The 11,600-nt window shown below is 43.3% G+C and overlaps 1 protein-coding gene across 1 annotated transcript in view; it reads right to left on the reverse strand.

The window, feature by feature from the left end:
- Nucleotides 1-4,992, reverse strand: part of SRGAP1 (SLIT-ROBO Rho GTPase activating protein 1) — a 71,963-nt gene extending 66,971 nt beyond the window's left edge. Inside the window, exons 1-3 of the mRNA XM_014963329.1 lie at nucleotides 4,902-4,992; nucleotides 4,435-4,630; nucleotides 1,472-1,634 (exon numbers count right to left, since the gene is read on the reverse strand). Of these exons, the coding sequence (XP_014818815.1) occupies nucleotides 1,472-1,634; nucleotides 4,435-4,630; nucleotides 4,902-4,992 (450 nt within the window). The remainder of the gene's footprint in view (nucleotides 1-1,471; nucleotides 1,635-4,434; nucleotides 4,631-4,901) is intronic.
- Nucleotides 4,993-11,600: the final 6,608 nt, after the last annotated feature.

Consider the following 11,600-nt stretch of genomic DNA (forward strand, 5'->3'; position numbering starts at 1 on the left):
TCCTGTTAATGCACTGAAAACATCCACACATTTTCCTCCTTCTGACAGTAAGCTGCAGCAATCTCCATTAACAAGTTATGAGTGAATAAAGAAGGACAAAGACTTCCCCACAGAAAGCTTTCTCAGATAGTTTTGTACAGTTCATGTGGAAAAATGGAAGGAAAAGCAAGATTTCCAGTGCTAAAGAGCTGGACTACACTGAAAGCAAACAGGCTAGTCTAATAAGGCACATCTGATAAAGAAGAGTCTTCTGAGATATGACATAAATAACTTAAAAATTATACCAGTTCAATACCAAAAAATTTCTACTGGTCCAAGCGAGTCCACATAGACAGTACTGCAGCATGTTCCAATTGCTTTTCTCATTATCTTTTCAACTTCCACAATAATCTTCCGCATTACTAAGTTTAGTGGTTTGTGAACTACAGTTCCATGCATCAGACATATTACATGAACAGACCATTACTGATTGAGGAACTATACATTTCAACTCTATTACTGTTACAGGTTTTAATGCACACCAATAAATTTGATTCATGTTTTTACTTTTTTTCCTCCAAGTACAACCTATGTGCTCCCTGAATGATTCTTCTCCCCACCCAGTTGCTATCTGTCTAGCATTATATGTGAAATCAGTTCCCTATTTTGAAAACATTAGTCTGGTACCCTTGCCATCACTTAGTCATACACTTTGCATTCTTTAACTTCTATTTTTTTTTAACTTTGTATGATGCTTGCCTACCAGCACCCCACTGTAGCTGACGGATGTGCATTTATAATCTATTTTTACTTTGGAACATTATAACAACAATGATTGCAAACACATTACGTAGATCTCAAACCCAGGCTGCCTAGAGTGCTTGCTTAGCACAAGAGGGATTTACACATTGTATGTGCTATGAAAACACATAACGGGCACATACAAGGACAAACATATACAGAGACAATGCTTAAATGGTCTAACAGAAGTAGTTATGTTTTCAAAAGCTGAAAGGAAAGGGAACACTTTTAGGAGACTCACAGCATATACTACCATCTTTACGCCAAGGCACTACATGGCACACCCTTACTTTGGCTTGAATCCATTTCTCTCATGACAGAGTTTCAAGGAAATACTGTTTTACAAATAATTCATTAATACAGCATTACTATTTTGGGAGCCCTAAGTGAAGACTGTTTCCTTTCTGCATGGGTAGACGAGCGTGCTTTTGAGAGAACAGGCTTTTTTTCCCCTGCCTTTTGGATACTTGTGACTCAGCCCTTAAGGTCACCGGCACATACAGCACATTCCCAGGCATTTCAGCACTAAGGATTTGCTCTGCGAGAACAGTCATGAAGAATTTATATGTGTGCTAAAACAGATTTTATGCTACGTGTGCTGAATCTTCTCCTCAAATGCTACCTATTAGGACACTTTTGCCTCCCTCATGCATCTTACAAGGCAGATGGAGGACTGCAGAAGAGGCATTACCTTCTTGAACATTCTGGTGGAGTCTTCACTTATCTGCATGAACCGCATGATCACGTTGTTCAGGTAGATATCACTCAACGTCGCATGGTCTTTGCTTTCTCTTCTCACTTGGTTCAGGAGTAAGTACCAGCAATTCACTGGTGACAAGAGGTTCTGGTCTTTCCTATGGAGGAGATACACATGTGTGATGTATAGAAATGAAAAAGTTACATTATTAACACAAACATCTCTCAGACATTTGCAGTCACAACTTCTAATGTAAAAACGGCTGCTTCTGAACAATCTGTTCTTGGAATAGTTTGGGTTAGGCAAGCTTCAGATCACTCTTTTAAGACACATTCTACAAATCCCATGAGGCAGGGACACAAAAATATCGGAAAAACGTAAGAATTCAGAACATTGCAAGCCACCTGAGAGTATAAAAAAAATCCTGCCACAAAGCTTACAGGTGGAACCCACGTAAATGTTCAAAATCAACAAAGGTCACTGCTGAAAGCGTAACAGTAATGAATTTTTGAAATTAGAAATAAACTAGCACTGCAAGAGGATCCCAAATCCTTCATGACCAAAATTGCAGGTGTAGCTATTTCAATGCAATGCATTTGTGCAACTGCTGTAAAAATAGAAGGAAATGTCGCATGTGTACATATTCTGTGATCAGCATTCATAAATTCACAGCACTCATAAATACACTGCTACTGCCAGTCCCAGATGGTTCAGTTACAAGACAAGCAGCAGGACTGGACTTTTTCTGCAGCCGTCCAGTTCTGAATTTCCTTGACAGACTTTTTGCATTGTAGGCCCACTCCAAGCTTTTAATATTCCAAAAAGCGGAATCCCAGATAACTTCTTGTTTCTTTTACACAAAGTAAAATAAAAATACATGTAGTTCAATAACTGTTTCACAGGCAACAAAAACCTATTGATAAAATTTGCCTTACGATTTTGTTGAAATTTTCAAGTTTGCCTTGCAACTAAGCGCTCTAGAAACTTGCTGCCCTTTTTTTTCCTCTTGCGCAGGGATTCTCCTATAGTCAAAGGGATCAATCACGTGAAGATAAAACAGCCAAGGGTGGTGATGAATTAAGGGAGAAACTCCTTGAACTCTTGGTAAATTGCTCTAATAATTAACTATTCTCACTGTTAGAAATATGCTCTTTAATTCCTCTTCTAATTATCTACCTTTAGATTTTACTCCCAGAATCAAAGGAACAATGATTGATTACAGACAAAAGCCTTTTCTTAATCATCACTGCTTTGCTTTGCTTTGCTATGAATCAGAAGTGAGTTGAGGAAACTTCCCCATTTTGAGATGGATCTCAACAGTATTACTCACAGCAATGAGCTTCAGGGTTTTGTTAGCCAGGTCTGCCACAACAAGCACCCATGAAGGGCCATGCTGATATTGATCCTCACTGCTTCTGCATGTCCCAAAGCCAGTCCTATAGACCTTCCTGCCTGTTCTGGGGGAAATGTGGGAACAGCATGGGGGACCACCAGTTAAGGTGACTTTTGCTGCAACCTCTTCTCAAAGCACTCAGAGAATTGCAGAACGGAGCCGAAGGCAGGACTCCAGCCATGACCCACGTGCACATCTGCCAGTCTGGATTTAACACATGTTTAAGAATAAGGAAGGATGTTTGCCTGCACAGGGCAAAAAGACTTTGCCACAAGCTGAACAGAAGGCAGGGTGCTCTCTGAAGTGGTGACATATGCACACACTGGTTATTTCAAGGAATCATTGAGTTACTTAACTGAATTTTAAGAAATACATGTTATTGCTCTTTGAACTGTGCAAGCTGTATTTGGATTAACCTTTCCTTTGCCAGATGTGTTTAGAAAAGACTTTTCTCTTTAAACAAAAGCTCTGTCTGTGTATCTATAGCACAGCACTGACTGGACAGTGGAAAAAGGTACTTATTTTTCAGTTTTACAAACACAAATCACAGCATCATAGAAACATTTAGGTTGGAAAGGACCTTTAAGATCATCAAGTCCAACTGTTAACCTAGTACTGTCAAGTCCACCTCTAAACCATGTCCCTCAGCACCACATCTACATGTCTTTTAAATATCTCATGGGATGGTGATGCAACTATTTCCCTAGGCAGCCTGTTTCAATGCTTGACAACCCTTTTGGTGAAGAAATTTTTCTAATATCCAATCTAAACCACCCCTGGTGCAACTTGAGGCTGTTTCCTCTTGTCCTATAACTTGTTACTTGGGAGAAGAGCCAAACCCCCACCATGCTACAACCCCCTTTCAGGTAGTTGTAGAGAATAAGGTCTCTCTTCAGCCTCCTTTTCTCCAGGCTGAGCAACCCCAGCTCCCTCAGCTGCTCCTCATAAGACTTGTGCTCCAGACCCTTCACCAGCTTCATTGCCCTTCTCTGGACCCACTCCAGCACCTCAATGTCTTTCTTGCAGTGAGGGGCCCAAAACTGAACACAGTATTTGAGATGGGGCCTCACCAGTGCCGAGTACAGGGGGATGATCACTTCCCTAGTCCTGCTGGCCACACTATTCCTGATGCAAGCCAGGATGCTGTTGGCCTTCTTGGCCACCTGGGCACACTGCTGGCTCATATAAAGATGGCTGTTGACCACCACTCCCAGGTCCTTTTCCCAAGCCAGCCTTCCAGCCACTCTTCCCCAAGCCTATGGTGTTGTGTGGGGTTGTTGTGACACAAGTGCAGGACCTGACACAAAATACTGTTTTATATGCCTAAGCATAACAGGGCCAGGCAAATGCATTCATTAATCAGCTTAAGTCAGGAAAATAACCACATGAGACTATGCCAACAAGTAATGCATTTGAAACACTTTAGAAAATATGCTGTGCACATGTTTTGCCAGATGTTACCTGACCACTTCTGTTTTGCACACAAATTACTATGCCACGAAAGGGATACATTAATGTAGTAGCAATGGTTAACGTGGGTGAGGGGGAAGGAAATCTCTCTTACTTGTACTGCTGATGGTCCTTTGTACTTCTTGTTTTTGCCATGAACCTCTCCGCCAATTTTTCCAAGTTTCTGGAATACTCCATCTCTATTTCTGACTTCTTGCGGAAGAAATCCTGCAGATCCTGAAGAAGCTGCACTCTCATTTCAGTCTGCTGCTCCAGGCATTTCTGCTGCTCGATGAGTTGAGCTCGGATCTCTAATGAAAGAAGCCATATCCACTCAGATCAGTGAAAGCAAATGAGAATTGAGTGTTACCAACCAAAATTACAAACACTCCACGGTACTGCAGCCTCTGCAGCTACACCAGCTGGATCTGGATTTCAGGTCCTGTGGTGGGATAAGGCAGTGGCAGCTCTCGCTTCTACCACCACACATCCCAGGCCACAGCACCATCCCACCCACTGTCTGTCTCACAAACAGCTATGGCAATGGCTTAGGACTCTGCTGGGCTCCCATGAGCAGAATACCTGCCTCCCCTTTCCTCTCCCATCCTCTTCCTGGCATTAGCACAACATCTGTCTCGGAGTGATCTCCTTGCAGGAGGTAGTGTGCAACCATCTGGGCAGCAGCTCATTCTGTTGCCCTGAAAAACGGCAGGCTGAACAAGCAACCTTTGGGGCCAGGATCAGCTGCTGACTGCCAGGTGGACCATGATGGTTGGTATCATCACATTCACCATGGGAAGAACCTTGTGATAAACTCTGGAGGTGTTATCCACCATAAAACTGTGCAGGGATGAGCTTCCATGTCTGCCCCATCTCTGCCAGGGAGGGCAGAGTTTACTATACAAGCATTCACCAATATTTTACAGCAAATATAGAGGAAAAAGTGTACCTATGTTTAGTGATAGCTATTTGAAAAATTGCTCAATGTTCCAGAGACTGAGGTCTATTTATTAACATTAAAAAAAAAACCAGTCAATTTAGAAGAGAATATATGCTCTCAGTGATTGTGTAGAAGAACAGGCAAAAGCCTCCAGTTTTCTTACCACTGGATCGTATGCTGTTTGCCATATGCACAATTGCTCTGTGGTCAGGTTTTTCCTTTAGGTTTTTGGTTTTGGTACTTTTGTTTCTTGAGAGCTAAGCAGTTAATCACATTCCGGGAACATTTAGTCTAAAAACATCCCTCCGGTTCTTTTGAGAGATTGGTTCATTAGAGTTTTGTCAGCTGCCCAGGCACACTGTAATCCAACATTGTGGAGTAAACACAGGAATAAACATTTTGTGACTGTAATGTATGTATATGTTTTTAAAACAGTTTAATGTTATGACAAGGACTTATCAATAGCAAAATCATATGCCAGAAGTGATGTCCACGTAAATACAATAATGATGGAACCATGCTGTGGGTAAGAGGGTGCTGAAAATCTTAGATGCCCCATTGATTCAAAACAGAAAAGCATTCTAAAACCCAGTGCTAACATCACAGGAAACTGAAACCAGTAAGTAGTAATAGCACCGCAATAAAGTATCTGATGCAGCTAGGGACTAAGGCATGCTTACTGATCTTAAACCAGGTACAGAGGCAGAGATCCACTCTGCTGGGATTCAAGCAATGTGCACACTGAAATAAGGTAGGATGAGCACAGAAATCTGCTAAGCCAATATATTTACTGGAGGAGGGAGACGTTGCAGTGTTTTCTTCCAGCTCTCCTTTGAGCAACCAGCTGCTGGGTTAATCATTAATGAGACCATCCATTTTTATAGTCTGGGAGGTGAACCAAAAAATTCACGGTCTGGTTTTCATTTCATTTCAAATCAGTTCGTTAGAAAAGGACCATGCCTCCAGCAAGGATGAGCCAGTGTAATACAACACTGTATCAATGACATTCATGTACATAGAGAAGAAAATCACAGTGAAGCTGGAAGGTTATTCACAGAAACAAAACCCCAGAGCTGCTTTTTTGGGTGTCCTCTGCTTTTTACTATTGGATTCATGAAAAATTCCTGCATATAGGAAACCAGTTTTAGGGATTCACTGATTGGAAGCAGCAGTTGTGCCCATAAACTGGAGTTTTGACTAAATCAAAATCCATGTACATTGTCCCTGCACTTTGGCCATCTCCCTTCCCCACGATAGATTTTCCGCCAGTTACAACTTTAAAAGCAGAGCTCTGTATAGAGCAACTATGTTCTGACTATTTTGTAGGTCAGTGGATCTTGCTGCTATAATTCTTCCTTTTTAGGCTGGCTTTTACCATAGCAACAGGAGAGAGAAAGATTTTAGAAACAGGAATATATGAATAGAGATATGGGAAACAATGAACAAGGGACGATGGATACAATCTGAGAAATTGCAATAGCTTTCTGATGCTGTCTGGACTTCCAGTGGACGGTAGTGGCTTCCTTCAAACTTGTATATTAGAAAACAAAATTGGAGCATGATCTCTGAAAGTTGATGGTGGCTGGAGGTGTCCAAACTCTGAGTGAGGTGGTAAGTTAGGGGTACAGGGGGATTGCAGCCTTATGAAGGAAGTTCCACAATTTCTGGCTATTTGAATCTCGGTAAGGAGAAAGAATGTGCTGGTTCCAAAAAGCTGAGCCTCTGGCCTCCCGCTGGAGGAGAAAGAGGGGAGATGCACACACCCCTCATGCCAGCTGACCAGAGTCTGTCCAGAAGAGACTTCAGCATAGCAGTTCTCCTTCCAGTCTTTCATGTCCTTCTGCTTCTGCACTTATAAATTCTTCTTTTACTAATAATGTGTGTAATGCCATACTGGCAGTCTGAGGAGATGGCAATGAATAAGAAATCAGATTAGCAAATGTTGTGTTTTTCACTTTCTGATAAGAGAAAGCTGTGGATTTGTAAAAAAACCCCCAAAATAAACCAAAACCAAAAAAAACCCAACCCAACAAACATTGGCATAACAGCCAGCCAGTCTGAATAGCCGTGCTTTACAAGACCATAACTATCCAAGTCCTATTAACTAGCATAGACTACCCATTACCTACTGCTATGGAAAAATGCACCAAGTCAGCACTATCTTCTTTAACCAATCCACATGCGTGATTTCCCTGGGGCTATAAAGATCAGCACGGAAAATTGTTGTACTATATTCAAGGAAATAAATACCCAATACACCAAGAAGGTGCCAAGTTAAAAACTAGTAAAGCCCAAACACCGCAGACATAGAGACAGGTGCAGCAGGCAACAGAAGGGCACCTGTCCTTACTCTATTTTGCTGGTACATTTAAATTCAAAGTCACTCTGATACCAGCTGTAATGGACAATGACATTGTCCTATTCTGCTCTGTGGGGTGGCTGATGTCAAATGATTGCCAGGCTCTTTTGTGCCAGGAACAGGAACGTTTAAACCGTGGATGAATTAACACCTTCTCCTTCTCTGTACAGCAGCTTTGAGTCCCACTCACTGGTTTTCTGGCCAAGGTTCTGGCCAAAGGCTGGTTCAAAGGGAATTCCATCCATTTCCACTGCAGCTTAAACAGGCTGAATTCACATCAAGTGGAAAAAAACCCCTCATCCTTTGTCCAAGATTTGCACACATGAACAACGCAAGGAAGCAGCTAATGTAATTAAACCAATTACCTCTGAGTAAAGTTTTATTTCTAAAGATTCTCATGTTAAAAATTATTTCAAATTTATGCCGTCATTGACACCATCCTCTAGAATTACTGCATTAAGTATAAAATTAGGTTTTGTTTATGGCAGCTTTCAAGATTTAACTCTAACCTTTCAATAAATCTTTATTTTCTTCTGACAAGAGGTTAAATCAGTGCACTATGAAAAACAAAGAGAGAGACAAGAGAAACAAGATTATAGCTGTTTTGAGAGTTAAGTATAGAGTGGATGAAGCTGAACTATTGACATCACCCAAATCATGATCAGAAATAAACTCATCAAGGTCACCTCATTGCACACAGTACGGTATTACAAATAATGACTTAGCACTGCATTAATGCACCATATTACCGTGCAGAAGATATGTGTAACCAGTTACAGGCCAGTGCCCCACCTGCAGGCACTTGTGGTGAGATATACTGCAATGTGACACACAACGATGATGCTGGTCACACACCAGCAAGGAACAAAACTCATCACCTTTGCTTCCACATGCACCAAAGCCCTGGGCTCCATCAAACATTCCAGAAAGCCATGAGAAATCCCTCTCCTGACCTCAGAAGCCATACATTTTGTCAATACGCAGTATTAACCCCCTGCCAGACCAAAACTTTGCATGCAGACTGCCCCCCACTGCAACGCCCACATCCCTGCTCTGCAATGCTACAGGGCTCCTGCCGTGCCACACAAGGCTGTGCCTCATCTTGCCAGCCCTCAGAGACCTCCCAGACCACCACGAACCCTCATTACCAACTCTACACCAAAGCTACACCAATGAGTGCTTCGTGGTGCTGTCATATGCCTGATATGAGCTGCTTCCTGCCCAAGCCACCCCAAGAGCTGTTTCAGCCTGCCACTCTTAACTCCCCTTTAAATGGAAATAACTTTCACGCTCACATGGGTTTTGGTGTTTGCTCCAAGCTCTGGAAAGTGCTGCAGAGTCAGATACCTCTGCTTGGTCACCCCCTCAGCTGCACTGCAAGCCTCCTACCTCCTGCCTCATCCTGCCCAGCAAGGAGCTATATTTAAGTCATGATTACAATATACAAACTATGCAGACACATTAATCCAGTAGTATTACTGGATAATAATACAAACAGCCCCAGGGCCCCATCCTGCAAACGATTACAAAAGCAAGCAGCTCGTCAGAACTATTTGAGAGCACAAATAGGCTCTCACAAGACATAGTTATATTTGCAGGTTTTATCTGCTCGGGTAACTTCAGACAAAGCTGTATTACCTCCCATCTTTATTTAAATGTGTCCTTCACAAATCAATTAAAATTTTAGATTAGTTTTAAAACACTCAGAAATGTCTCCTCAAATGCACTAAGGACATGACAAGCTATCTTAGACTTTTTATTTCCAAACCCTTACAACTGAGTCATTTTTTTACCCCAGTGAGCTACTAACACACATGTCCCTCATTCTCACATTTATGATCATATCCAGATCATATTCCATAGGAAAAGATTCAGACCTTAAAGTCATCTGGTTACTGACATGCACTTGTAATTAAGCAGATATTGGAGCATTAATCATCTTGCAGTTCCTCCTTGAAGGCACTTGTGTCTTACGTGCCTCTCCCTGTGCCTCCGTTACTTAGTGTAGGAACGGCTCATCCCTGAGGCTGCTGCTTGAAGCTGGGGTGCTGCATTGGGGCACTGATCTTTGCACTTTCATCCCAGCCTTCTGCCTTTGTGAGGACCTGCTTTTTGACTTCTCTGTTGAGATGGGCAGAGCTTTGGTCCAGCTGAATTCAGCTGGCGAACATCTGCACTTCAGGTTTCGTTTCAGGAAAGTGCTTAGCTCCAGCCCACCAAGGATGCTGCCAGCAGAGAAACCACAGCAGGAATCACTGAGGGGGCCCTGAAAGTGCCCCTGTGCAGTTAGTAGTCCTTAGTGTCATGTCATCCCCAGGATCAGCACTCCCACACCTGCTGGGGACGTTAAACTGCCTCTCAGCAGACAAGATAAAGATGACGACAAGCATCAGCCCTGTGGTGTGTGCTGTGTCTCAGCCGCTGATACTCCTCTCTGAGACACACAGCCTGAAGGTGCTAGCGCTGGACAAGCTTTTATTTCTCAGAGCCATGGCTAGAAAGCTATTTAAGTGTTTCTATGACAAATGGTGAGGGAAGCTCTGTGGTCAGCAGGGAGTCTGGCTCACGCTCTCTTCCAGGTCCTTGCTGCCATTTTCCCAGACCACAAGCACTTCAAAAGCCAGGAAATTCCACCAGCCTGACAGCTGATGAGAGATGCTAGGGTGAGGATCTCGCAGGCTGCTGCAGAAATGCCTTTAAATAGATCATGAGCCTGTCCCACAATATTAACTTTCTATGACAGACTAGTGGAAATCACTTCCCTGTGTTCAACGTGCAAGTAAGAAGTCTGGCTGCATAGACAGTGATGCCCTTGAGCTTCTGAAGACAGGACTTTTGTGGACTTTCTTCTACCCCGCAGTCAATTTCACTTAGGACATTGAGCATACAGCTTTATGCATGTTCCCACTTAAAGTGAAATCTCTGCAATGCACACCCCAGCTCTAAATTTTCTGTTTGGCTTCGTGCCATTTCCCAGAGAATTCATTTCAGACTTTTTGTTTGTTTGGGGTTTTTTGGGGATACGGTTGAGGTTGCGTTTGACAGAACACATCTCCAGGCTGTGGTAGCCTGTGGAAATGGGTGGGGAGTGAGAATCATGCCTGGTATCTGAAGGGCTGTACAAAGGGTCAGGAATCTGAAGCCCCTGTTGACATCTGTCAACCCCTTTAAAAACTGTAAACATCATTCATTCAAGCACTTTGGACACATAAAGATAAAAACAGTCCTTGTGCAGCCATTAGCAGGAAAGATGGTGTAGAAGCCATTTGCAGGATGAAGACAATTGTTAACAGGTCCCTTCAGAAACAAAGAGAGCAGAGAAAGAACAAATTCTCTCCTTGCAGGTACAAACTTTGTTCTACACATTCAGGCAAACACATTCCTACCTATTGCAGCCACAGACTGAGCAACAACGTGCCCCCCCAGCCAGAACCAGGGGAGGGGATCCAAAAGGGGTGGCTGCATTAGGGCACCTTCCACCTTCTAGTTCCCCTCCCAATGGGGAGACATGCCTGGAAGAGCCAAGAAAACCTCTACACGTAGCTGAAGAAGATCTTCTCCTTGTTATTCTTGGACTAACGCCCTCCTGCTATTCACAGCCACAGCTGCTGGTCACTTGGCTGCCTACAGTCCGAGCCTGAATGGAGGGCAGGGTGCCAGCTCACGACTTGGCAGGACACTTCTTGCCACAGCGCTACTGCCAAGCGACCGTGGGTTGAAGCAGGCAGACTGCCTGCACCACATTTTGAGTGCCACTGCTTCTGTGGCCACTGCTCCTTTGCACCCCTACTTAAGCGCTGGCACTTCGTCCTACCAGAACTTGAGCCTTTGTCCTTCTGGTCACAGGATCTGGGACGCTGAGGACAAACACTTCTTCCCCTTAGAGGAGAGGGGACTTTGTCTTGTTTGACAGTGAAATCCCAGCTCATCCCCAAAGCAGTGCCAACCAGAAGAGAAGAGAGAACAAAGCTCAAGACGCCTC

The sequence above is a fragment of the Calidris pugnax genome, unplaced genomic scaffold (assembly GCF_001431845.1).
Source record: "Calidris pugnax isolate Ruff unplaced genomic scaffold, ASM143184v1 scaffold44, whole genome shotgun sequence".
NCBI classification, from domain to species: Eukaryota; Metazoa; Chordata; class Aves; order Charadriiformes; family Scolopacidae; genus Calidris; species Calidris pugnax.